The following is a 26,180-nucleotide window of genomic DNA, read 5'->3' as shown; positions in this document are numbered from 1 at the left end:
TCAGGTTCTCGGAGGATGTTGCTAACTCCGGGTCATAACAGGCACCACACCCGCAGTAGATGTGCTCGGTGTGAGGTCTCGCAGCAAGCTATCAAATGCGGCGCATTTCTCGGCTTTAAAAAAACCCGCTATGCATCGCCAGGTGTTTCATCGGATTCGAGGTGTATCACAGTATCAGCTTAAAGCACTTGTTGCTGCTGAATTTGCATATTTTGCTGTGAAGTACAGCCAGACTTTTGACCGCTTCGCCTTGGGCATTTTTAATCTGTAGCTCTGCTCTAAAAGAACGTACGTACCAGGACCCGCCTACTATCCTCGGAAACGTAAAATGATTGGCTAGAATCTAAAGTGTATCACAGCTCAGGAAAAAAAAGCACCGAAATAAAGCACCGAAATGTGCGCTGCTTTTCGGTCTGGTTACTACCGTTTATGTCAGATGGCACCGGATACCGGTACCCATCCCTATATATGAACATTGTACACACACACACACACACACACACACAAATATACATACATATAGGACATTGTTCTTTTTTTGTATCTGTTGATCTGTTGAGCTGGACCAGTGTCTGTTATAAAACTATTGACAGCCTTTGACAATCAAGCAGTTCTGGCAAAGTTCTGGCAAAGATTGTTCAAATAATTAAATAATAGAATACATATTAAATGAGGTAAAATATTAACTCAGTTGAGGATTTCACTCGGATAGTCCAAGCTTATTGTGGCTTTAAAAGGACGAGCTATCAGGCTGGGCTGGCTTACACTTTTACAAGACACCTGAGGTGAACCTTTGTAGAGCCTGTGATGTGTCAAAGGACAGCTAACAGAGAGATAATGTGGACAAAACAAAATCAATTCATATTACTGAAGTTATTAGCCAAGTTTATTTTGTGGAGTCCAGTACATACACAGTGAATCACTGATATCCTGCCACTTTAAGAGTAAAAGAAAAAGAATTTAATGGTTCCAGTATGATCTGTGTAACACTGATAGAACTCTTTTTAATGGGATGTTTTGGAAACATCAGATAAGCCCAACCATCCCGAAGAGGGTATGACTGAGGGGACAGAGAATAGTCTTAACAGGGTTAACAGCGCTCCATACTGTACATAAATGCCACTTGTTTTTCAAAGTATCCAACTGCTGACCTCTGTATATTTTATTTGATTTATATATATATATATATACACACACACACACACACACACACACACACACACACACGTATATATACATATTTAGTATGCATATTATATTTATTCTTATAATTTTCAAATTCCCATCCTTATATTTTGCTTGTTCTTATATTGTTGCATTTTGCACACCTCTGTTACTTGTGAAGCTCGCACACAAGAATTTCACTGGCATGTGCTGTACCAGTGTACCTGAACATGTGATGTGACAATAGAAGTGATTTGATTTGATTTAAATTACATTATTTATGTCGAGTGTAAAAATATAACATGCAGGCAATTGATATTTAGAATATATCTGCATAATTTAGCCTGTCAAGACACATAGCCTATATTTTGCATCCGAGATCTGAATTGTAGACTGTTATGGATGATGATGATGATGATGATGATGATGAAATTTGTACATGAAATCCTTGGATCCTTGTTTTGTCCTGCTTGTTCTTGCTGTAGATGACTGTCCCTCTCTATGTCACGGACACTAGGTTTTGTTTTAAGGTTTGTGTTTCTTTTTGTGATTCTTCTGTTATTGTGCTTTGAGTTGCTATTTTTTTTCTTGCAGATATTCATGGTTGGTTTCTTTGCGTATATCCTCAGGCTATCCCTAGTTTTAGTTTTGCTGTCTATTTTAGTTCTCGGTTATAGTTTGCTTATATTCCCTGATTCTGTTTGTTCTGGTTCCCCCATGTTTCCTGTATCTTGCTATCTTTGTAAAATGTTATTTGTTTCCTGTTTTACTTTGGTAGTGTTTGTCTCACATGTTTAGTAATCAGTTGTATTTCCCCTAGTCTTTTTTCCATGATTGTTGATACCTGTGTGTTCTCCATAGTTGTATTCATTTCCCCTAAGTGGCTCTTGCTTAAAAGACGCCCTCTAATCTGTTTTATTGGTGGATTAGTCATCTGTCATGGTGTGTTGCCAGTAAGTTTTTTGATCACATGACTCTTCTGGATTCCACGGCTTTAGCTTCCTGTTGGACTATGTTATCTGCAAAACCTTCACTTAAGTTTTCCTTTAAATCTGTCTGTTGAAGACAGCATTTGGGGGTCCTCCTCCTCATTTCATGACACCCTGAATCTGGTTGTTCTTCCTGTTAAATAGGGGCCCTTCCTTCCTACTCTCGCCAGATACTTGCTCATCGAGGATCATCAGATTATTGAATTAAATTAAATTAAATTTTATTTATATAGCGCCAAATCACAACAGTCACCTCAAGGCGCTTAAGGAGTTCTCTTTCTAATATTTCTGTATATCTTCTCTCTAATCTTGAGAGCTTAAAAAATGCAACTGGATGTCTTTAGGTTTTTGAAGATGTGTTATCTCTTTTTCAAGAAGCTTCTTCAGTTCTACAACAGCTGGTGGAGAGTCACAGTTTATTAAACCCCCGGTGTGGGCTGTCTTGAGGGTCATCAACCCACTAGTCATCATATGATTCTTCAGATGAGCCAAGATGTAAAAAAGGTGTGGGTCATTCCTGTCATTGGGGCAGATAGTCTTATGTTGGAGAAAGCCTTAAAAAAAATGGGGTTTTCAGTATCAGGATACACGTTTTTGCTTTTCTGTGATTTCTTTTGCCAACATGATGACTGATACCTGCTTAGTCCTGCAGAAACAAGTACAAAATTATCAGAGGCCCAAGATAAGGAAGAGTGGATGAAAAATAATGTGCCAAAAAGATCTCCAAAAATTTCCAAGGCGAGATTTATCAAAGGTCAAACGTTGTTCTCTAGAGTCCTTTATGCTGATCATAGACATAGTCCCTTTATTGCACAATGATTTACAGTTTGCCCATAGTCTAGAACAGGGGTGGGCAACTCCAGCCCTCAAGTGCCGGAGTCCTGCAGGTTTTAGATCTCACCCTGGGTCAACACACCTGAATCAAATGATTAGTTCATTACCAGGCCTCTGGAGAACTTCAAGACATGTTGAGGAGGTCATTTAGCAATTTAGATCAGCTGTGTTGGATCAAGGACACAACTAAAACCTGCAGGACACTGGCCCTCGAGGCCTGGAGTTGCCCACCCCCGGTCTACAAGGTCTTCCAAAGGGATTTCCAGCTTAGTTTAATAATGACTTTTGGAAACCCCTCTTTGACGTGAGAACAAAGACGAGCAAACTGGTCATGGAGCCTATCACAGCTGTCTTAGGGCAACAGGTAACCAGTCTGTTGTATGGCTAACACATAGAGACAGACAACCATTTATACCTATGGGCAATTTAGAATCGACAATGAACCTAACAGCACTAACTGCATGTCTTTGGGAGGAAGCCAGAGTACCCAGAGAGAAACATGGGAAGAACATGAAAACTCCACACAGAGAGAGCCTGGCTTGATTGTGGACTTGAACTCAACCGTGCTAATCAATGTGCCAAAATACTGCCTGAAAAAAATATGATTATATTGGCAAATTAATGGGAAGAAATGGAATATCAAACAGAATGAATGCAATGAAAATATATCAATTAATGTACATTTATTTGCATTAATCAAGTATTTCTTCAAAAAAGTTTTAGGCACACCGTGTATTTGACTTAATTTTTTTTTTCATATCTTGCAAAAATATATCAAACCACCAATCAGTGCCTCATTTATGAGAAGCTTATGAGCTGAAATACAACCAGAAATCATGCGTTTGTCTTACCTCAAAGGGTTTCATATGGGTCCGCACTCAGTCAGGGAGTTCCCTGTTAAAGTTTCATTTTGAGCAGCATAAATAGCCGGTACAGGGACAAAACGAAAGTGTTGACTACACAGCAGTGAAGCAAAGATGATGTCCCTCCTCCTGATTGTTTTTTGTTTATTCAAAGGTAAGTCTCTCTAAACGCAGCTCCTTTATATTATTTGCTATTATTATATTAATCATAATAATATGATACAGAATTTTACAACCCTGCCTTTTTATGGTTTTATGATCCAGATCATCCAGATCCAGACTTTTAATATGCAGAGGGAAATGTATTATTATGTATTATACCATTTAAAGAGTTGTACCAGGATTTTAAAGTAAAAATGCAAAAAAAAATAAAAAATTGTGCGAGTTGTATTTTGGTGAAATTTACAGTTTATATAGGAGATTAACTGTCAGGTCTGTTCCTTTTTACTGTGCTGCATTACTGAGTAGCATAAAAGCTTTTTTTCCTATCGAATCTGCACTTACTTTCATTCAGCTTCCAGTATTTCAGCCTCGGCTTCAGTCAGTGTACACGGAGACACAACAGCTGAGTACGGCAGTGATGCGCACTACAGGTGCGCGCTGTCAAACTCCACAGGTGCGCTTGTTTGTTTTTTAAATTATTATTATTATGAATTCTATTATTTAGTTGTTGTCCTTGCCCAGATCCTAATCTCTGAGCTGCTGATGTTATCCAGAACATTAGTTAAATATTAACACACTCTATGCAGGGTGCTTACTGGATTACCTTTTGGCTTTTACCGGCAGGTGTGCTGCAGGTTACTTGGCAAAGGTTCGTCAAGGGGACAGTGGAGGACATGGCAACATACAGCGAGCGCTTTGGAATAGAAGTAAAAACGCCCTACCGTGGAAAAGTGCTCGTTACGAAAGAGTCTTTCAGCCCTTCGGCGATCAAACTGACGAATCTCACATGGGAGGATGAGAGTTGTTTATTCTGCGCCTTTAACACCTTTCCTGGCGGCTCAAAAGGCAGACAGATTTGCCTCAAAGTGCAAGGTAGATTGCTGCAAACCCATTCATATGAACGGACATTATAAGTAACCTCTGAAATTGAGAGAGCCGTTATGTTAAGAAAAAAATAGAGCAAGCTTTTTTTTTCTTTTTCTTTTTTGTTAAAGAGAGGAAAAAATCCTGACCTTTATTATTACTGTTACTTGTGACATTAAGCTGGCTGCAGTTCTCAAACTGATCAATATTTAATTTGTCCGTAAAGGGATATCAAAGGTGAACACAATGCACCACGCAAAGCAAGATGGAGAAGTTGTGTTTAGCTGCTCCGCCACAGGCAAACCAGCTCCCACCATAGAGTGGAACCTTTCAGATGGAGCCACAATCGCAGAAGAACCACAGACAGTGACAGTAAAAAACAGCGACCACACGTTCAACACCAGCAGCAACATAACTGTGAAAGTACCTCCCGGTTGGAGTGGACACGCGGCGTGTGTTCTGAACCGTGGAAAAATTGGAGAGAGGGAAGAGAGGATCGCTTTCTCCTCCTCTGCATCGGCGGACGGGGACGAGCAGAGAGGTATGCACGAGTCATTTTATGTAACCGCATTTATGTATAACACTGGCGTAATGCTTGGAAACAAATATTCCTAATAAATGAACAAGCGCTGGGAGTTCATTCTAATCATCTAATTCAAGCGTAGGTGGAGTTTACAGGGAAAAAGACTTCCATGAAACTATTACTAAATATCTAACTATCGGGAAGTGAAGAGTGAAATTATGAGACAGAGTTTTGAGTGACACCTTAGCTGCGGTTGTTTAGAAAATGATGCAGGTAGGAAGTCCCTGTGGTGATCTGGTCCCAGCTTCCTGGAACGTTCCCAGCAGAGTGCGCACTGACTGAAAGTGATGTCACTCCTGCACCACAGCCTGCCCAGAGTGTGATATTTGGATGCAAATCTTGCTTAAACAGGTTTTGTGTTCTATTTGGTGCTAATCAAACTAAAACATAGACCACTGTTTGTGATTAAGAGCTAACAGGAAAATTCAGGCTCACTAAACTGCGTCGTTTTTGTTTGTTTGTTTGTTCCTTTTTTCACTTATCAGGAACGCAGGAATTCCCTGAAATTCCAAGTCATGTTAAATCCATTTCCTGATGACTTGGGACAAACTGCGTGACAATGAAGCAGTCAAGGAGTGTCGCACTAGAAAGATAACAAACAAAAGTGACTAAGAGCAGACTGAGTGAATGCTATGCTGTGAGTCAGCTGATGCTTTCAGTACGGCGATGACGCCAGTTTCGCTTCTGGCGAGTTAAAAAAAAAAACCCACGTCACGATACAGTGAGCGGTGCTGATGAGCTGTAGCTCTCTGGGGAGGTCATCTGACGGATGATGGACATTAGTTGTTTGGCTTTAACAGTAAATGTGTGACCATGTAAATCCCCCCTCCCCCCTTTCCTCTTTCAGAGAAGCGTCAGTCATTTTGTTTCTGGAACAAACTAACCAGGTGCTCTTTCTCTCCCGGGACAGGACCGTCTCCGTCAGCGATCGCACTGATCTGCATCACTATAATTGTTTGCTGTATAGCTGTTGCAGTGTATGTGATTAAAAGGTGAGTTTTTAGTGCTGTTTTATAGCATCTTAGGCAGTTACTTAACAGATGAGCCAGCTGATAAACTGTTTTCTTTTTATTTTCTCTTTCTTTCTAGGAGTTCTAGGAAGCACAACCAGAGAGAAGGATCATGTTCCATGCATGCATAACCAATGTTAGACTTTCTAGCTGCCTTTTGCGATGCAAGCATTACAAACCCCTTTCCTTTGTGAATTAAGGTCAAGCATTGGCAGGTAGCTTCAAACTTTCACATGCGTGGACCTGTCCATTGACATTTCTTATGAACGGCGCTACTCAGCACTTTAATGTCATGGAGCTTTGAGCAAAACATGTTTCATCCGACTCTGAATGTAAAAAAATTAAAATACACAAATATCATGGAGAAGAAGCGGTGCAAAGCCACAAGGATGTGATAGGAATATAGCTTTCGTTTTTTCTGAATTGCATGCAGAACATTTAAGCAGTAAACCGGAGTGTGTGTGTGTGTGTGTGTGTGTGTGTGTGTGTGTGTGTGTGTGTGTGTGTGTGTGTGTGTGTGTGTGTGTGTGTGTGTGTGTGTGTGTGTGTGGAAGTAAGGAAATACCCCGTAGGCGGTATTACACTGGGGCTGTGCTGCCATCTAGTGGTCCTATCAGGGAATACAGTGAAGCACAGACGGATGCAGGGTCCACATGGCTCACATGAGGCAACTCAAGGAAACGTTCCTAGCAAATCTGAACAAATACCTCAACAAAATAATTTCTATGTTTAAATGTTATGTAGTAAATGTGTACTTTCAGTTTGGCACTTTTCTGGCAGTTTGCACTCCAGTGTTTGTACTATTATTAAATATTATTTTAAGTAATACAGTGCAGTCAGTATGCAAATGTGCTGGCATTTAGCTTAAATGCATTTAATTTACATTTAAGCTAGATGCCAGCTTTAGCTGTGGTGAAATGAATGTGAGTTAGTCCCAGTCTTTATTATGTGTTATTAACCTGTGGTGTGGTTATCCTAAATGTTTGCACTGATGTATCTTTAATAATTTATTTTCAAATATTATTTATTGTTGAACTAATTAAATGTGTCTAAACCGTGTGTCTGATTTCATTTGTACAATATTTCTTTCATTTTTCTTTTTTTTTTTTTTTTTTTTTTTGCTTGAAAGGGCTCTGGTTGGGCTGAAAATATACTGTAATTTATGACATACAGCTTCTTTGGGATCCTTGTGATAAACCTACAATTTGCAAACCAAAACAAGGATTTTTCTTTTTCTTTACTTACCTGTCATAAAGACTTTCAGTCCAGGTTAAACATAATTTGTTGAAACACATACAGATCTAGAAAGGAAACATGTTTGTGTTAACACCATTAACACAAAAACTGATCCTTATGATTAGAAGTAACTGTAGTAGCCGTAGTAATAATGGTAGTAGTGGCAGAATCCTCCCTTAGTTACGCTGCAATGGCTCTAGGCTGCTGGGGGCTTCCCATGATGCACTGAGTGTTTCTTCTTTTCCCCTATTTATGTGTTTATACACCTCTCTGCATTTAATTAGTTATTATTAATCCCTGGCTCTCTTGCACAGTGTGTCTTTTGTCTTGTCTCCCTCATCTCACTCCCAACCGGTCACAGCAGGTGGCTGTCCCTCCCTGAGCCTGGTTCTGCCAGCAGTTCCTGTTAAAAGGGAGTTTTTATTTCTCACTGTTGACAAGTACTTGGTCAAAGCGGTCATATGAATGTTGGGTTTTTTCTTTAAACTGAGTTGAGTAATAGTAGAAGTATTTAGTCAATCATATAGTACTTTGGGTGAACTATACCACTAAAATGGAAGGGGAAAACCAGACTGACACATATTTTAAACTGGGAATAAGACTGTGCTTGTTAAATATAGCCTTTGTTTATTGTATAATAATATTCACATATTATCTTTTTGTCTTAGGGTTTTTACTCAGTTGTTAGTTTATGTGTTTCCATGGTGACCTGATGAACAATTTACCTGAAACTGAGTTCAGTACAATTTGAATTTTTGGCGGCACAGTATGAAACTATGTTAATTCCGTTTTTATATTTTGGAGTCCTTGACAAATATGAGAAGTTGTATCTTAATAAAACAAATGTATATATGACGATATGGGAGTTAGGTATTTTAGTTATAGATGGGAAAGTTTACATTTTTTAGTGATGATCATCATGGTGAGCTGGCATGTTAGAGAGTTTAATGGTGCAACCTTGTACAGTATAAACATATATTTTCTCACTTCGTGTGGTGTAATTTGTTTAAATAGGCCTCACTCAAGGAATAGCCTGCATTAGCAGGTTAATTTTTAATTGTTAATTTCTAATGCGATTTGACCATAGTAGTAAACTTGAATGTATTACTCCGATTGGTGGTGATATATCAATAATGCGCGAATGTAGCAACAGCAAGTTCATTGTGGGAATAAACGCATTCTACCAAGAGTAGCAAAGATTAGCAGATCAAAAACAAGCAAAGCTAAAGGTAGAAGAACAGAAGAGAAGGACAGAAATACTATAGTGAAGGTGCAACTTTTACACATGCGTTTCCTCTCCAGAAATGAGACATGTCAATGAGAGGAAGCAGTTTTGTTGAGCACCAGAAATATGTGGGGTACATATTGAGATGACAGGAGTGACTACAACAACGCTACCACCTGATATAAGTCGTGTGTCTGTCTCAAGGCAGGATCTAACCTCTGTATAAGCTCTTTCCCTCATGCGCACCATCACTGTGTTGTTTTACTATTTCACTGTTTAGAGATTCCCAAATGATCCTTCAAAGATCTGCAGGTTTTTGTCTCTATGGAAGCAAATTCTTTCAACAGTGTCAAGGTCCTTGCTAAAAAGTCCTCCTGCCAGGGCATGCGTTACCTGAATGGGAGGAGCATGACTCCCCCAGGGGCCAATAGCCAATCAGAGTGCACACCCGTTCTCTCCTTGCTGTGTCTCCCTGCAGGCAAGTTATGGACTTGGATTGAATCAGACTAAGGCGGGTGTTGTGCCAAAACGTGATTGTCTTCCAAAAACTGATTTCCGGTATTTGCCAATTTTTAAGTGGACAAAAGGGAGCTGATTGATTATAATGTAAGTACAATAACACAGTTACAAAGATACTTGAGAAACAGGTAAATCTTTAATTTTGTATATAACCCCTTTGTAATACCTGTTCACCAAAGTCTATTTAGCAACATATGTAACGATATTACACATAAAAAACACACAGAAACATTGAAAATCAGTTTTTTGCACAACACGTGCAAGTGTGCCTTCATAGACGCAGTAAGTCACATTGGGAAAGTATTTTATTTCTGTTGCTGTTATGTATCAATGTAAACAGCTGTTATTATTGCCTTGTGTGTTAGCAGCTGTAGGTAAGTAAGTTGTCGCCTGGCTCCACAGGATGTTCCTTATTTATAAGTTGTTTCAGTTGTTGCCGAGAGTTAATGTTCACAAAGATTTTACCTGATGGAGTTACTAAGTTAGCATACGAGTTTGTTCTTGTTTATAAAGCCTGCGTAAACCTGGCGGCCTTTGAGTGAGTAATTGTGTCCACTAGAGGGTGGTGTTGACTCATAAATGAGGGAATTGGCTTAACCCTGGAGGACCCTGTTTCCCTAGAAAACAAATGGAGTCGGCTCTGACCCCATGGCTTCTCCAGGGTTAAATTGATTATGATTCTGTGTTTATGCCATCCTGTTATGTTGTTATGATAAGCTCTTTTTCTGGTTCTGTTCATTTGTAATCTGGTATGGTGTTCTCTGTAATACTGAAGTGTGAGAAATGCTAAACATTATATTATTTCTTATTTGTATTAATTTCAGACACACATCCTTACTTGCCAACGAGAGTGTGTTTGATGTGGGCTCGTGGTAAATAAAGTTCTTCCATTCTGACGTCATTCCCTGTCTCTGACCGGACGTTATTACCAGCGAAGGGTACAGAATCACGTTTCAGAGATAGTGGTCCAGGGCGTCCGCTATAACAGTCTTCCTTGAGCTCTGTCACCACTGCCTGGTTAAAAAATTCAATGACTCAATCAATCTGTTGCTGCTTCATAGGTTTTCAGGTTAATATTTCCTTCTCGACTGTCTTTTTCTTTAAGGAATCAGGATTTCAGTCATCATACCCTGTCTGTGTTGTTGATCATCAGCTGCTCTCATCTCTGTCGAGCTTAGGAAGAAATCTCAGGATAAGTACTTCTCTTAAAATTGCTTATGTACCTTTTATTTATCAGCTAATTCAGATGATAAAAGTTTGCGATGATCACTCTTTATCATCCTTTGATTTACACCTATAAAGTGAAATCATTCCTTTTGAGTCTCTGATAAGTTGTGACATTGTGAAATTTTTTAAACTTATTTCTGGAGTTTCTTTTATGCTTCTATTTCCTTTCTAATCTGGTGTGAATTGCAAATATCAGGCAAACTCTTGATTGTGCAATATCAACAGTGTACCGCTACATTATTTTATTTTATTTTATTTTATTTTAACAATTCAGGACACTTTCTGTCAGTTGAAAATCAGCTCTAAAAGCAGACAGCTTTTAGATATTAGCTTGTTACTGTTGTTACTTGAAAATGTTTTTTCAGTTTTTACATCATGGGTGAGGGAACTTGACTGCTAAAAAAGCGGAAGTTCCTTTTACTTTAATTAATATAATGAAGAAGTTGAGTTCAGTAGTTGAATTATATTCAAGGCTTCATTCAACAAGCCTGTGTAACACACGTGTGTTAGGCAGGTTGTATAGAAAAACGTGGTCAGATTCATGCTTGATTGGCAGGTGACCCTGGTTGCACTTTCTGTTAGCATTCAGCTTTGTGTTCTGTAACTACAGGGGTTCAACAAACAATTGCCACGCATCACACTGATGTCTTCGGAAGTTTATTTTTCTCTCTCTCTTATTTTCTTCAGGCATTGTGAAAACTGAAGAAAACACAACGTTTACAACGCAAATATCTCTGACTGTATCAAAGTCTCTCATCTTAGTGTCCATAAACAGTCTTGAGCTAAATAAAAATGCAATATAATGGATATCACTGAAAATGTCCTCTTACTGCCAGTGTAAGACATACATACAATATTATATACACAATATATATGAAAACCATTACTGTGTGCGCCTCTTAGACAACATGCAGAATAACATTACTGTTGTGACTTTAGCCACATATGTAGCTCTGTGTCCATGCTCTGACCCTCAATGACTGTGCTCTCAGCTAAACTCTGGTCATGTGACCATTACAAACTCTACCTCAAACAAACCTTACACACTTTACACATTTGACAAACTCTTATTTTGTAATCACATATTTTAGACAAGTTTTTAATCATTGCTACCCTTTTTATCATCTTATCCAATAATTTTTTAACCCTTTCCTACAAATAAATGAACTAATTTAAACAGGAATGTATCACACAAACATATAAAGCAAACACATATATTTAAGTGTTTCGGGGACGGTTACATCCTCTTTACATTATTCAGCATTCCTTAAGCATTATTACAGCAGAATGAAAAACCTTGATTCATCAAGATAAACCTTTATGTTTATTTGTAGCAGACAGTGCACTTGACTGACAAATGGAAGATCCATGCTTTGTAGCCAATAATGGTAAATAGACTGATTCTACTCTCTCGGAGTACTCAAAGCGCTCTATACAGCATGCCACATTCGCCCAATCACACCCATTCTCACAAGCACTTTATCTATACTTAGTGCTCTCTAACTACATTCATACTCCGATGGACGCATCGCAGAGCAACTTGGGGTTCATATCTTGCCCAAGGATACTTGACATGCAGACTGGAGGAGCCAAGAATCGAACCACCAACCTTCCGATCAGTAGGTGATCAGTAGTGAAAGTAAATGTTTTATGTGTTTTTCCACTTTTAGGAATAGGGACAATCAGGAGTTGGGTACTGTAAAATTGCTTTCATCAATGTAAAAAATCTATATTACACTATCAGATTATTTGCTTGTTAAACATCCGAGTGGATCCCAGGCTTTGTCGTGTGTTAATAATAAGCGGGATCTCTGCTTACATTACGGCTTTTACACCCCTTAAAATCCCAGACGGAGGCTGAGTGAGACTCAAACTGCAATCAGAGCTAAATTTCGGCTCAAATGACAGTTCTCTTTGTTATATTATTTTTTACAGGAAAATCTGTGATTTTTAGATCAGGGACATTTTATAAATTGTACAACATGACACCAAAGGAAACTGAAAATCATTTTTGTACATTTATTATAGGTGGGATGTGCAGCACGAGTGCTCTCTGTGTAAGTGTCAATAAACCTTTCAGGCTCTCACAAATGGACCTTGAGATGAGTAAGACACCTAAAAGCAGAGACACTCACAAGTAAGTCACTCTTTATCCTTTTCTGTACTTGCAAAGTTATTTATTGCACGTGTCCAGCATTCCACTGTTTAAAGCTATTGATTTGTTCATAAAACATACCATCCAATATTAATGTATTGATGAAAATTATGAGTGAAAACATATTTTATCTTTGTTTTAAGGGGTAGAGGACATTTATTTAATAGCGATCTCAGACAACAAACGCCTCTTCAGAAAAAGACCTCAGCCATCCCAACAACAGACTGTTCTCTCTGTTGAGGTCAGGAAAGCGATTCCGCTCCCTGAAGACCAACACAGAGAGACTGAGGAGGAGCTTCTTCCCGCAGGCGATACGGTCTCTCAATCACACCACCACACAGTACTGACCCACACATACAGTTCTTACACACACACTGGACTTTCTGGACTTTGGTTTTGCACAACACTGGTCACTATATTCTTCATTTCCGGTTAATACTTGTACAGCTGCTGTTATTGTGTATATATTTATTTATATTTAGATTTCTTCATACATTCTTATATAGTTCTATATTGTGTATTGTGTATTTTGTTGTACAGTTATTTTATTTTCAACTTTAATTTATGTATTTTATCTTATTCTTCCCAGTTAAATTTACCCTTCATTCTAATTTGTGTTGTACAGTTATTTCATTTTTAACCTTAATTTATATTTTATTCCTTCCTAGTTAAATTTACCCTTTTTAATTTTTCATATTTATTTCCTATCTTATTCATAGCCTTTTCCTTTTTTGTTTTCTTTAGGTCACGAGCAGTTGTCCAAGCATTTCACTACATATCGTACTGTGTATGACTGTGTACGTGACAAATAAAATTTGAATTTGAATTTGAATTTGAAAAGAATGTTGACCAATGTTGAACCTGAAAAAACTGCATCGAAGCTTGAGACACAAGTACTGTCACAATGGGATGCACTCGACAATCCTTCCTGCCCAGATCAGAATACCGCTCACTGACGAGTCACAATTGGAAATATATCTTGAGTAGGTTTCTCTCTGTAGAGTTAATTATTTATTTTTTTGCATTTTTTTGTAATGCAGAGTATAATTAAAGTGCACAGCATCTGTGCAAAAAACACAACATATGAAGTCATAGTTCTCAGGTATTTAATGAAGGAATATTTGTCCATCTGGTAATGTCAAATAAAGCAAAAATTTGAAAAAAGAATTCACAATTTGAGTGTTTAGGAGGAGCGTGTGAAGATTTTATAGAAAACCAGTAACAGACTGATTTAGACAGGAGGATCAACCAACTTGGACAATTTTTTTTAACTAACTGATGAAAGTTAGCTAACTATGAAGCCATGATTGTTAAGTTCCTGAGTTTTTTTGTTTTTCTCTTGGTGCCACATTATTTATAACACAATGGTGATTGACACTGTTTGAAGAACCCAGCTGTGAATTTTTCCTTAAGGAAAGAACCGGCTGTGGAACTGCCACTGATCTCCTGCAGAAAACTCCAGTCTCATTTAGATTTGTGTGGCTGCGGAATAGTGCAATAAAGAAATACAAGTTTTCTTAAATCACAATGACCTGATGTTATATAGTGATAGAAGCCAACTAAAAACCAAAATAGCCAGTGGGAGATAATGTCATCAGTGTAACACACACGTATAATTAATTTAAACATGTTGTATGCCAGGCAGTATGTAATGAACTTGTTGACTTGTTAAGAACCATGTGATGTTTCATGGAGTAAACTATCTATTTATTCAGCATTACATGAGTTTATGGAAACATAAATGTCCCTGATCTTTAAAGGCAAAGTTTTATTTGCTGCCATCATGCATAGCATATTTGCATAATGCATAAAAGGTTCCTGGTTTGTAAATGAAAAGAAACACAAACCCAGCTTCAGGGGAGATAGAAAATACATGACACTGTTAACCTCACAGGAATATTGTAATTTGATAAAGGAGGTTGCCAGAAGAATTGTCTAAATGTATAAATCTTTGTAAAGTCAACAACAACTGTGCAAAATGGAGAAAATGCAAACACACATGTGATATTTTGTTTCTCCACAATATCTCATTAAATGCTTCTTCTTCTGTGTCTTTACTGATATATTGTGTCATTTTTTGCATACTGGTTGTTTATTTGTATGTGATGATAAAAAAAAAGTTTCAGCTCTATTTTTTTCACTCTAAGGTCTTCAGTGGTGCTGAGAATATTATGTAATTTACACAAAAGGGTAGCCTACAGCCTCTCTGGGATTCTCAAGATAAACCCACAATTTATATACCTGAAATGTTATTATCTTTGTTTTGCTGTGATTTCCTGTCAGGAAGTTTCAGAACAAGCTGGAAAAAAAAACTTGGACAATGTAACAGAAAAGTTGACTTCGATATTTGGTGCGCTGGTATGTGGTTACATAAAAAGAGGACTGTACCACTGCAGCACAAGAGGGGAGACTCGCTCTTCATATCGCATGTTGAAGTGATAACTGAACATTGCCTGTTGAATAATTTATTTGTTATTATATTATAATACCACTCAGGTGTGATTTTATCTTTTTTTTAGCTACTTTATTAGTTTATATGTGAATATATAAGTGCTGTGATGAACAATTAACCCGGAACTGCTTTGACTTGCCCAGCCTACACGTCAAATCAGTTTGAATGTTTTGGCGGTAAAGTACGGAGGCATGATGCCGCGCTTTGGAGTTACATGTTATTATGTTACTACTCTTCTTATTTTCGGAGTCTTTCACAAAGGTGAGCTGAAACTGGGTGTCAATGTTACACACGCGCATGGGCCAATAAGCGATTCTTCCCGAAAATACTGACTTCTTCCTCTTCTTTGTTAAACGTGAGGATGTTCATTAAGGTGAACTGGTACTTTGGACTGTTTGGGTTTAACTGAGTATTTAAGTGGGAGGCAGATTTACACGCAGTTGGTTTTTAGGTCTCTATAGTGTACACGCAGAGGCGCGCTTACGTATCTATGATGGCGCTGTAAAAATGTTCGAGCAAATTTAAGAAGAGACAAAAAGTCCTCTCTCTGTCCAGCGTTTCATCGGGAGAGAAAGCGTAATCACGACAAAGTATTTTCACGGGTGCAGGTATGCAGCTCTCGCGTTCAAATTCCTCGCGCGTAGTCTGAGCTCTCAGTGCTCCCTCTGGCTGCTCCGCTTTCCCCAAACTGAACGGTGAGCCCGCCATTCACCGACTTTTCAAAGTTTGGAGGGCGGAGCCAAAAGGGAACATGGGCGACATTCAAAGCAGTACGAAACAACCTCGAGTTGCACCGTGCGGCAACGTGACCGCTGTTTTATACCGTGTTTGTTCTTGAAAATAAATTAAAAATACCGTCATTTTCTGGAGTTTATGAGTGCAAGTACTAATAACTACCATTAGAATACTTTAATTTAAGGCAATCTCATAATCCAGGAGATTCTAAGGCAGGTCCTGAAGCATTTCCGTCCACTCACAGTATGTGCAGTTACATGTGTTTGCTGCAGATTGGCCATTAAATTATGTTTTATCTCGCGGAGGACTTTTGACATAATTCAATACAGTCTGATGACTGAGCAGAACTGAACTGGAGTTAATGTGTTTAAGCAAAGTAATGACATATGTGTAAATGGCAGCCTATGACAAAATTTACAAAGTTATTCCTATTGAAAATATTCACATTTAATATATGTTGGAAGCACTTAACCTATATTTAGCAACCATATTTATAGTAAAACTTTAATGACGGTACATAGACTAATGACTACTGCAAATACTGACGTTGAATTTAAACAGAAAACTGAAAAAAATGGACTAATTGAAAACTGAATGTGCCTCACATCTTAAACTATATCTCCTACAGCTCTAACAGCAGTGATCCAAACACAGCAGACTGTGCTGGCAGCAGTGGGAGAAGATGCTGAATTCAGCTGTCAGCTCTTGGAGACTAAAGATGTCGTTCAGGTCACATGGCAGAAAATCTCACATGATGTGGAGACAAATGTTGCCACCTACAGCAAGCAGTTTGGTCAGAGAGTGAATGATGGCTTTAAAGATAAATTTGAGTTTAAACACACTGGACTACAGAACTGCTCCATAGTCATCAAGAATTTGACGGAGCAGGATGAAGGCTGCTATCGCTGTCTGTTTAACACTTATCCTGAAGGAGCCTTTATTGGTAGACCCTGCCTCCAACTCTATGGTGAGAACTTAAACCTTCCTTTTCCAACAATAAGTGACTCTGATGACAGATTAGAACTGAAGTTGTAAAACAGCTAACTAATCATATGCAGAGGAATGGCTTATTTCAAGAATACTGTACCCTCATCGCAGTACAGAAACAGGTTTAGGGCATGCAGTTTCACTGTTATGCAGTTGACACTTAGTTAAACTGCCGGGATGTCTTAAGTAAGTAATGACCTGTGTGCCCTCTCACTTCCTGCTTCTAAATTCAGATAAAATGTGGTTTACTTGGCACTAAAATTTCTTAGAAATATGGTATCTAACCAGATTCTTACTCTGGATGGCATTCCCTTGGCCTCCAGTAACGCTGTGAGGAACCTTGGAGTCATTTTTGACCAGGCTATGTCCTTCATTGCACGTATTAAACAAATATGTAAGACTGCTTTCTTCCATTTGCACAATATCTCTAAAATTAGACATGTTCTCTCTCATAATGGCGCTGAAAAACTAGTTCATACTTTTATTACTTCTAGGCTGAATTACTGTAATTCATTATTATCAGGATGTCCTAAAATTCCCTGAAAAGCCTTCAAATCCAAAATGCCGCAGTAAGAGTCCTGACAGAGACTAGAAAGAGAGAGCATATTTCTCCTATATTGACTTTTCTACACTGGATCCCTGTTAAATCTAGATTTGAATTTAAAATCTTGATATCCTGACAACTCACATGCAAGGTCTTGAATAATTAGGCCTAATTTGAATCGAATTGAACTCAAACAAACATAGTTGATATAAATGTGTTAGCAGCTGGTGTGTTTGTAAGAACATGTTGATGATATCTCCTGATCCTTCACAGAGCTGCATGAACCTGTTGTTGATGTCAGAGAGTCAAACTCTACTGAAGAGTGGGTTGTTTCCTGTTCAGCCACTGGTCGACCTGCTCCCACTGTAACACTCAGTGTCTCACAACAAGACCTCAGCTTCTCACAGTACAACACTGTCAGTGTGTCCAACACCAACGCTACATTCACTGTCACCACTACAGCTGTGCTCTCAGGTTCACGTAAACACAGCACACAGGTGGGATGTGCAGCACGAGTGCTCTCTGCTCCTCACAGAGAGGTGATGGTGACGATTCCTGATGATGATGATGATGATGATGATGGTGAGAAACTCTCTTGAAGTCATTTATTTATAAATTAATGATTACTTTGTGATTGTAATGTTTGTGTTTCTTCTACCAGATCTTGATAAGAAATCAGGATCTAATCAAAGGAATTTAGGTGTGTTAACATTTGTATGTTTTAAAGTCAGCTTTCCTGATCCTATTTTGTTTTGATAGATGTTCAAATTTTTATCACTTTCTTTCTCCTGTTTGTCGTAAAGGAATCACGATTTCAGTGACTTCATCCTCTGTGGTGTTGGTGCTTGGTGTTCTCATCTGTGTCTGGCTTAGAAAGAAATCTCAGAACAGGTACTCCTCTTAAACCGTGTCTATGTTGCATGTTGTCCTGATAGATTTTTGTGCAGCAAATATCTTCAACCTGTTCTTACAAACACACCAGCTGCTGACACATTTATGTCCACTATGTTTGTTTCAAGAACTTACCATAGACTTGGAGGCAGGTTCTACTAATGAAGGAGCCTTCAGGATAAGTGTTAAACAGACAATAGCATCCTTCATCCTGCTCTGTTACATTCCTGATGACTATGGAGCAGTTCTGCAGTCCAGTGTATTTAAACTCAATCTTATCTGCAAAGTCAGTACACACTTTTTGGCAAAAGTACTTATTGTACGCGGCAACGTTTGTCTCCACATCATGTGAGATTTTCTGCCATGTGACCTGAAGGACGTCTTTAGTCTCCAAGAGCTGACGGCTCAATTCAGCATCTTCTCCCACTGCTGCCAGCACAGTCTGCTGTGTTTGGATCACTGCTGTTAGAGCTGTAGGAGATAAAGTTTGCGAAGTCAAGAACTTTCAGAACTATTGTGAACTGTCCATTTTTCTTAGAGGTCAAGGGTCCAAACTATGGTTTTTATTATTTATTTCAAGTATATCATAATGCATTTGTGTGAGTGTATTAGCAATAATAAATCTAATAAATTTCTTACATTTTTCAGTCTTTCACACATGGCGATTCAGTTGAATGAAACACCTGAAACTGCAAACAGAGACACTGATGAGTAAGTGATTCTTCATCCTGTGAATGTACAACTGGAAATTTCAGCCTCTGTTGTTACATTTCACTTTCAATCTTTTAAATGTTCTCACACTTTGCTGTAACTTTATTCTCAATCATACAGTAATATTTAAAAAATGTAACTTTTTTGTTTGCTCTCATTTTAAGGACTGATACACAAGAGTGCAGGGAAGTCAGACAAGAGACTCCTGAGCGAACTCAACAAAATCATAACCAAGTGTTGTCATCAGCACCCGCAAGAAGACTCATTTTTGATGAAAACTGAAACAAAGATTTGAATGACAGAAAGTATCCCACAAGATGGTGTATAAGAACTTCTTTTATTTATGTATTAGTCACATTAATTAATCCTATACTGCCTTAGTGCCACTGGACCTTAGCATGTTTCACATTCATGCAGTTCGACAGATGGTGGGGGCCTGGTAAGGATGTTGGGGGAAGCAGACCACTCCACAGGAAGAGTCTTTTGTCTCTTAGGCTTAGTCCACACTAATGCGTTTTGGTTTGAAAATGCATCGTATTTCTCCGTTTTGGCCTCGTGTCCACACTGAGACTTGAAAACTCTCCTGAAAACGCAGACTTTCTAACACGAAAGACGCATTTTAGTCATGTGATGCAGTCATGTGACCAATTAAACAAAGATAGTGGAGTGCATTATACAGCAGTTGTTTTGATGGCTCTCAATTTTGACATGCGCAGTGCTGGAACATAAGCGTTTTCGGCTGTTTCAATGTGGACGCACAACTCTGTGAAACGACTGAAAACGCTAGTGTGATGAAAACGCCTTTTTCAAATCTATCCAGGCTAGTGTGGACGTAGCCTGAGAGACTCTGCTGACCGTCTCTCCACCAAGCTTAGTTTTCTGTTCTTTGTTTTGATTAAAGAATGTTAGCTACCGCTCACCACTTGTCTGCAGGCTTTATTTAATGGAAAACTTCCACAACAACGGTAACAACAAAGAAGTTCAATCCTGAAGAAAAACAAAGGACTACACCAAAAGAAATCATCGTACTGGGGCTTAATTAACTTTCTGTTTACCATAATGAATTTTTTACACAACTGTACCGTGTCTGTAATTATGTAACATACTGTAAATATGAAAAATATGTCTGTTTGTTTTCACTGTGCATATTTTCATGTTGTTGTTCTTTTTAGTGTTCTAGGTTAGAGAAGTAATCAAATATGTAAAAAATACACATACTGCATATAATTGTTTTTGTTTTGTTTTGGCCCATCATGTTACTTTAAATTGTAAAAAATGAGCGACAGTGTTGATTTATTTAAGTGTGTGATTTATTGATTTATTTTGTAATCATTAAATATATCCATCCATCCGCTTCTGCTTATCCTTTTCAGGGTAGTGGGAGGGGGGGGCTGGAGCCTATCCCAGCTGTCATAGGTCAAGAGGCGGGGCACACCCTGGACAGGTTGCCAGTCTGTCGTAGGGCCAAGACACGGAGACAGACAACCATTTGCACATTCACACCTAGTGGCAATTTGGATTATCCAATTAACCTATCCCCACAAGTTGCATGTCTTTGAACGGTGGGAGGAAGCCGGAGGGAACCCACGCAAACACAGGGATAACAAAGACCCCGGCCTGATGGTGGAATTGCACTCAGGACCTTCTTGCTGTGCGGCAACAGTGCTAACCACCGTGCTGCTCAGTGTTGATTTATTTAAGTGTGTGATTTATTGATTTATTTTGGAATCATTAAATATATATGTATATTTATTCATTATGAATGTTTGGCACCTCTCTCTAAAGGGGAATGCCATATTTTAAAAGGAATTATGCGTGTAACTGTAGAAAGATAACAAAACAAAGGATTTGTGAAACAGTAGAATAAATATATATTTATAGTATGTTTCATTTGAATATTGTTCTTGACTCACATGAGAATATCGTGTATTCAATATTAATTTCTTTTCAAAGAGTTTCAGTTTATCTGGTAACTTTACACTACGATGTGCAGCTGGTTTTGATGAACATCTGTGTTCAGCAGCTGAAAGACTTTGGGATCTATACAAACAACCTGCAATTTAGTTGTAAATAGATGAGAATATAACAGCTTTCCACAGAGAGACCTCTCACAACAAATGTCCTATAGCTTAATATCCCATCTGAAAACATGACTTTAGAGAAAATTCTAACATTTCTTTTCTCTTAGTGACAGAAATGCTTTTTTTTAAACCACATGAAATGTAGTAAAAGATAATATGATTCTGGACTGTACTATTATCATACGGGGATCATAAAGGCAACTGCGATGTATGTTATTGCACTTTTAAGTAATAAGTAACCATCAGTTACTGACAAATTCTGTTACTATGTCCTTATAATCATGAAATATGTGTTTTATCATCAGGCATTATTGCTTCTTTACATACATTACAGAAATTATTACAACAATTTACCCGGAAGTAGTAGCGGTTTCTTTCGCAACCATACTGTCCAGCTTTGGCGGTACTTCTGGCGGTGCAGCATGGAGCAACAATGCCACAGCTTAGAATTACACATTATGTCACTGCCGTTTTTATTTTTGGAGTCTTTGACAAAGGTAAGAAGAAACTTTTATTCCAGAATACCTACGTCTATGTATGTGACCATAGGGTGATCTTATTTTATTTCCAAAAAAAGAGGACACTTGGCTCAGTCATGAAGAACTTGCTTAGAAACATATTTATAACATATTTAAACGATGCCTTCTCTGTGCGGTTAATGAATTATGGAATAAAATATGTCATATAGGCTTTTACAAGTCAACAATTGCAAAAAATAACTTAAAAGCCTCTGGAATTAAATAATGGTACAGAAATAATGCCTCATCTACATAAGAAAAAATACCAGTACTGGGTCGGTACGAGGGAAATTCTTTTGCAGTTCGTCTGAAAAGATGCACTTGCGCTTTGGGATCTTTTAAACATCATTAGGCGCGGGGACGGTTGGTCACCCTAGACCACACGGACGTGTTACACTCTTTTTTTCGTATAATTTGAATTGTGGAACCGCTTTTCAGTGGGTAAGCGTTGAGTGTGATATTACACGAGTTCGTCAAATTTCAAATAAACGCCTTGTTAAGAAACGAAGTGTTTCTTTTACAGCGTTTTAAATTTGAAAGGGGCTACAGGAAAAGTTGATTTTACATGACGTGACTTCAACGGCGCAGAGTGTAAATAACCTAATTTATTTTTCACTCATTATTGTATCAAACAAAAGAAAAGAGAAAGGTTACGTTCAGCAAGATGAAGGTTGTCTAAATGAAGTAACGCTGTTCCTGATTTTGCTCAGCCTACAGTTTGAGATTCTTCAAATACTTCTGCTGCTTGTCATTTTAAAAGCAGACGCAGCTACCAGCAGCTTTTAAGGTACAAAGCTATCACGTCACGTTACGATGTGATACCTTTGTCCATAGACGTTATTATGGACATCGCCCACAGAACTTTCTTTGTTTCTTTTTATTGCTTTATATTTCTGTTATCATCATAAAAGTTACTGCCTTTGAAAAAGATTTTTATTGCTAATAAACTCACACAAATGTATTATGATATACTTGAAATAAATAATAAAAATCACAGTTTGGACCTTTGACCTCTAAGAAAGATGGACATTTCACAATAGTTAAACATTTATGCACACAATAGTGGTAGAAAAAAAACGAATGTGAATTTGAAATTTGAATTTAAAAAAAGGTATGAAAAATTCCTTTAGGACAATGACAGGCCTTAATAAGAGTGACATGATAATGACAGTTTACTTTTCTGAAAGTTCTTGACTTCTCAAACTGTATCTCCTACAGCTCTAACAGCAGTGATCCAAACACAGCAGACTGTGCTGGCAGCAGTGGGAGAAGATGCTGAATTCAGCTGTCAGCTCTTGGACACTAAAGACGTCCTTCAGGTCACATGGCAGAAAATCTCACATGATGTGGAGACAAATGTTGCCACCTACAGCAAGTACTATGGTCAGAGAGTGAATGATGGCTTTACAAATAAAGTTGAGTTTAAATACACTGGACTACAGAACTGCTCCATAGTCATCAGGAATGTGACGGAGCAGGATGAAGGCTGCTATCACTGTCTGTTTAACACTTATCCTGAAGGCTCCCTGACAGGGAAACCCTGCCTCCATGTCTTTGGTAAGAACTTTATCTTCTTTAACCAACAACAAATGCTTCAGGCATTTATGTCAACATTTACTGGACATAAATGTGTTTGCAGCTGGTGTGTTTGTAAGAACATGTTGATGATATGTCCTGATCCTTCACAGAGCTGCATGAACCTGCTGTTGATGTCAGAGAGTCAAACTCTGCTGAAGAGTGGGTTGTTTCCTGTTCAGCCACTGGTCGACCTGCTCCCACTGTAACACTCAGTGTCTCACAACAAGACCTCAGCTTCTCACAGTACAACACTGTCAGTGTGTCCAACACCAACGCTACATTCACTGTCACCACTACAGCTGTGCTCTCAGGTTCATATAAACACAGCACACAGGTGGGATGTGCAGCACGAGTGCTCTCTGCTCCTCACAGAGAGGTGATGGTGACGATTCCTGATGATGATGATGATGATGATGATGATGGTGAGAACTCTTTCAAAGTCATTTATTTATGAATGAATCATTACTCTAATCTAATGTTCGTGTTTCTTTTTCCAGGGTTAAATGAGACATCAGGATCTAATCAAAGAAATTTAGGTATGTTAATGTTTGTACTTCTTACAGATTCAGTGTATTGTTACTTTCTAGGTGTTCAGATTAATTTTTTTTTTCTCCTTTCCCGTTTGTCTCAAAGTTCTCAGGATTTCAGTCATGGTTGCCTCTGTGTTGTTGGTTGCCTGTGGCTTTTTAGCTCCACTCATCTTTCTCCAGCTCAGAAAGAAAACTCAGAGCAGGTACTCGTCTTAAACATCATCTGTGTTGCACTTTCTCTCTTTCATTCATCTGATCAAAGTTTGTGCAGCTTTAACTGTTCTTGAATCTTTCAGTCTGTCACACAGGGAGACGATTAAAACACTTGAAACCACAATCAGAAGTAATTCCATCTTTATCATCCGGTCATCTCACATTTGGAAAGTTACTTCATTCTTTTTCACTCTCTGATATGCTGAGACATTTGACCTCTAAGTTACCTCTAGAGCTTCTTTTTTCTCTCATTTATTCGTAATCTGATGTTTACTGCACATCAAACAATCTCTGATACATATTCCGTTGTGCTGTCTAAGCTGTTAATCTGTCCAGAATACTTTGCTTTGCAGTATTAACAGAGTCATGATTCACTGTTTTTGTTGTATGTTAAGGCATGAAACACCTTCAGTCAACCAAAGTGAAAACAGGCTTAAAAAGCGGAGACCTGAGAGAAACCAACCAAACCACGATCCAAGCCTTTCACCTTCACTTGCACAAAGACTTACGTTTTAAGAGCATTGACTTGTTTTTTGGAGCAGGGTTTGCAGCTAGATGTCCGGCTTTTCTGGACGGCACACGTTTAAATGGACAGCTAGCATGTTCTGAACTCTTTTTTTAACTGGCTTAATCAGTTAAAACTGAATTTACAGTAACTAAAGTGTCTGTTTTCACTTCCATTTCCTTCAGTAATCAGTGTCCTCGCCCTCTTTGTCTTTGAAAACAAATTAGTGCCAGTATTAATTTGTACAACACTAATGATTCACTTGATCTTTGAAAACGTGCTCAAATGATTTCAAACACTAGATGTTAGCGGTGTAGCAATTCTGTAAAACCTTTAATACCTCGATTGTTTGAACACAACTTTTGCCGATACCTCAAAATTTCTTTAGGGTGAAGGTATAAAAAAACAACAAAACAGTATAACTGTTTTGTTACCAGAGGTCTGATCACTTGATCAGGACTGTATCATGTGAATAATTTCTATGTATCTTCAGTTTACTTTCTGGATGTACTTAATTTACAGAGACCAAGTTTTGTGTGCATCTGTAGTGTAGTGGGTTATGCGCTTGATTGAAGAGAAGAAGGCCTCTGATTGGCAGCTCACATGTGTTTTTTACTCAGGAAGAATTTTTGTGTTTTTCAAAAGTGAACTGAATGTGATTGAAGTGAGAGTTTAAAGTTGACTTGTTTTGAAATTTCTCTGCTTTTTCACTTTTACAGTGTGATGTTAAGATTTGAAACACAAACCCAGAATCATATTAATGTGTTGTGATTTGCTTTTTTAATGTAAATTCTTTGTACTATTTTTTTATAACTTTTTTTAAACATTAAACCTTTTTATACAATAATTTTGAATGACTGGTTAAACTGTTTTTGCAGCCGAATACTCTTCAAATACGAATAACCACAATTAAAATCCCATATTGTGTTCACTTAGACGACAACAGATTTTCATGTGAAATTACACAAAAAGACCACATGAGGTCTCTGTTTATTCATGATGAAGGTATGGAGGCTTTTCAAAATTTGAAAAAATGACACACAAATACATATGTTTATATTTACATTCATGAAGTTTTCAGTTCTCAGCCCAGTAATAATTGTCATGTAAGACCATGCTGGTGTTTCTTGTCAGGTATTGTTGGTATAGTGTTTTAGTGGTTTTATTTAGTACTTTTGTTTATCTAGAAAAGTACTTTTAGTCTGATAATACAGCAAATCAGAGACGAAGCCTCGACGAAGTGAATTATAAAGATGCTAATTAGGTTACCTGTCTGTTATTTGGTGTGTAAGTAATCCTGAGCCTGTTTAGCATCAGTAGCTCACAGCTGAAAGAATAGTTTTAGGATTTTCATCATCAACCTGCAAATTATTTGCAGTTATATTGAGGCAAAAAATGAGAGATATTTCATACTAACGATTGTATTTTATTTTTCAATTTTTAATTGTCTGTTTAATGTTATGTCCACACTCAGAAACTGTTTCCTCCCTTCCTCCTCTTGGTGTCTCTGTGGGTTAAACAAAAGGAAGGAAATCTGTATGATCAGTGGCCTTTACACATTGTCCAACGTGAGCATTACAAACACTTCTGTTAGGTCCATATGG

At 38.0% G+C, this 26,180-nt stretch overlaps 3 protein-coding genes and 1 long non-coding RNA gene across 4 annotated transcripts; all 4 read left to right on the top strand.

Annotated features, from left to right (window-relative positions):
- The first annotated feature begins 3,949 nt into the window (after window positions 1–3,949).
- Window positions 3,950–7,528, top strand: LOC146681968 (OX-2 membrane glycoprotein-like). The gene is made up of 6 exons (XM_085449459.1): window positions 3,950–4,004; window positions 4,365–4,466; window positions 4,637–4,885; window positions 5,103–5,417; window positions 6,370–6,451; window positions 6,549–7,528. The coding sequence occupies exons 1-6, from the start codon at window positions 3,965–3,967 to the stop codon at window positions 6,598–6,600; spliced, it is 840 nt and encodes a 279-aa protein (XP_085305585.1). The 5' UTR covers window positions 3,950–3,964; the 3' UTR covers window positions 6,601–7,528.
- A 3,556-nt stretch (window positions 7,529–11,084) lies between these two features.
- LOC146681967 (uncharacterized) lies at window positions 11,085–13,027 on the top strand. Its single transcript, XR_014918258.1, has 4 exons — window positions 11,085–12,064; window positions 12,170–12,295; window positions 12,705–12,813; window positions 12,975–13,027. It is a non-coding gene; the product is annotated as an uncharacterized LOC146681967 (long non-coding RNA).
- A 655-nt stretch (window positions 13,028–13,682) lies between these two features.
- On the top strand, window positions 13,683–20,500 carry LOC146681966 (uncharacterized). The gene is made up of 7 exons (XM_085449300.1): window positions 13,683–13,814; window positions 16,647–16,985; window positions 17,823–18,131; window positions 18,211–18,249; window positions 18,353–18,440; window positions 19,089–19,151; window positions 19,316–20,500. The coding sequence occupies exons 1-7, from the start codon at window positions 13,736–13,738 to the stop codon at window positions 19,431–19,433; spliced, it is 1,035 nt and encodes a 344-aa protein (XP_085305426.1). The 5' UTR covers window positions 13,683–13,735; the 3' UTR covers window positions 19,434–20,500.
- Window positions 20,501–21,641: 1,141 nt separating this feature from the next.
- On the top strand, window positions 21,642–25,408 carry LOC146681965 (uncharacterized). The gene is made up of 7 exons (XM_085448036.1): window positions 21,642–21,729; window positions 22,969–23,307; window positions 23,439–23,750; window positions 23,826–23,864; window positions 23,962–24,061; window positions 24,155–24,201; window positions 24,467–25,408. The coding sequence occupies exons 1-7, from the start codon at window positions 21,666–21,668 to the stop codon at window positions 24,691–24,693; spliced, it is 1,128 nt and encodes a 375-aa protein (XP_085304162.1). The 5' UTR covers window positions 21,642–21,665; the 3' UTR covers window positions 24,694–25,408.
- The last annotated feature ends 772 nt before the right edge of the window (window positions 25,409–26,180 follow it).

This window comes from Copadichromis virginalis, linkage group LG23 (genome assembly GCF_057382275.1).
Source record: "Copadichromis virginalis isolate Kocher_CV1m ecotype Utaka linkage group LG23, C_Virginalis_male_GT1.1, whole genome shotgun sequence".
In the NCBI taxonomy this organism is placed as follows: domain Eukaryota; kingdom Metazoa; phylum Chordata; class Actinopteri; order Cichliformes; family Cichlidae; genus Copadichromis; species Copadichromis virginalis.
This window is presented reverse-complemented; position numbering and strand designations above follow the sequence as displayed.

Bases quoted from the DNA above. Each gene is read 5' to 3' on its own strand.
- LOC146681968 (XM_085449459.1), top strand. From the start codon at position 3,965: ATGATGTCCCTCCTCCTGATTGTTTTTTGTTTATTCAAAG. The intron at 4,005-4,364 runs GTAAGTCTCTCT...ACTTTCATTCAG, and splicing joins TGTTTTTTGTTTATTCAAAG to CTTCCAGTATTTCAGCCTCG. The intron at 5,418-6,369 runs GTATGCACGAGT...CTCCCGGGACAG, and splicing joins GGACGGGGACGAGCAGAGAG to GACCGTCTCCGTCAGCGATC.
- LOC146681966 (XM_085449300.1), top strand. From the start codon at position 13,736: ATGGGATGCACTCGACAATCCTTCCTGCCCAGATCAGAATACCGCTCA. The intron at 16,986-17,822 runs GTGAGAACTTAA...GATCCTTCACAG, and splicing joins ACCCTGCCTCCAACTCTATG to AGCTGCATGAACCTGTTGTT. The intron at 18,250-18,352 runs GTGTGTTAACAT...TTTGTCGTAAAG, and splicing joins ATCTAATCAAAGGAATTTAG to GAATCACGATTTCAGTGACT.
- LOC146681965 (XM_085448036.1), top strand. From the start codon at position 21,666: ATGCCACAGCTTAGAATTACACATTATGTCACTGCCGTTTTTATTTTT. The intron at 23,751-23,825 runs GTGAGAACTCTT...TTCTTTTTCCAG, and splicing joins TGATGATGATGATGATGATG to GGTTAAATGAGACATCAGGA. The intron at 24,202-24,466 runs GTAATTCCATCT...TTGTATGTTAAG, and splicing joins ACTTGAAACCACAATCAGAA to GCATGAAACACCTTCAGTCA.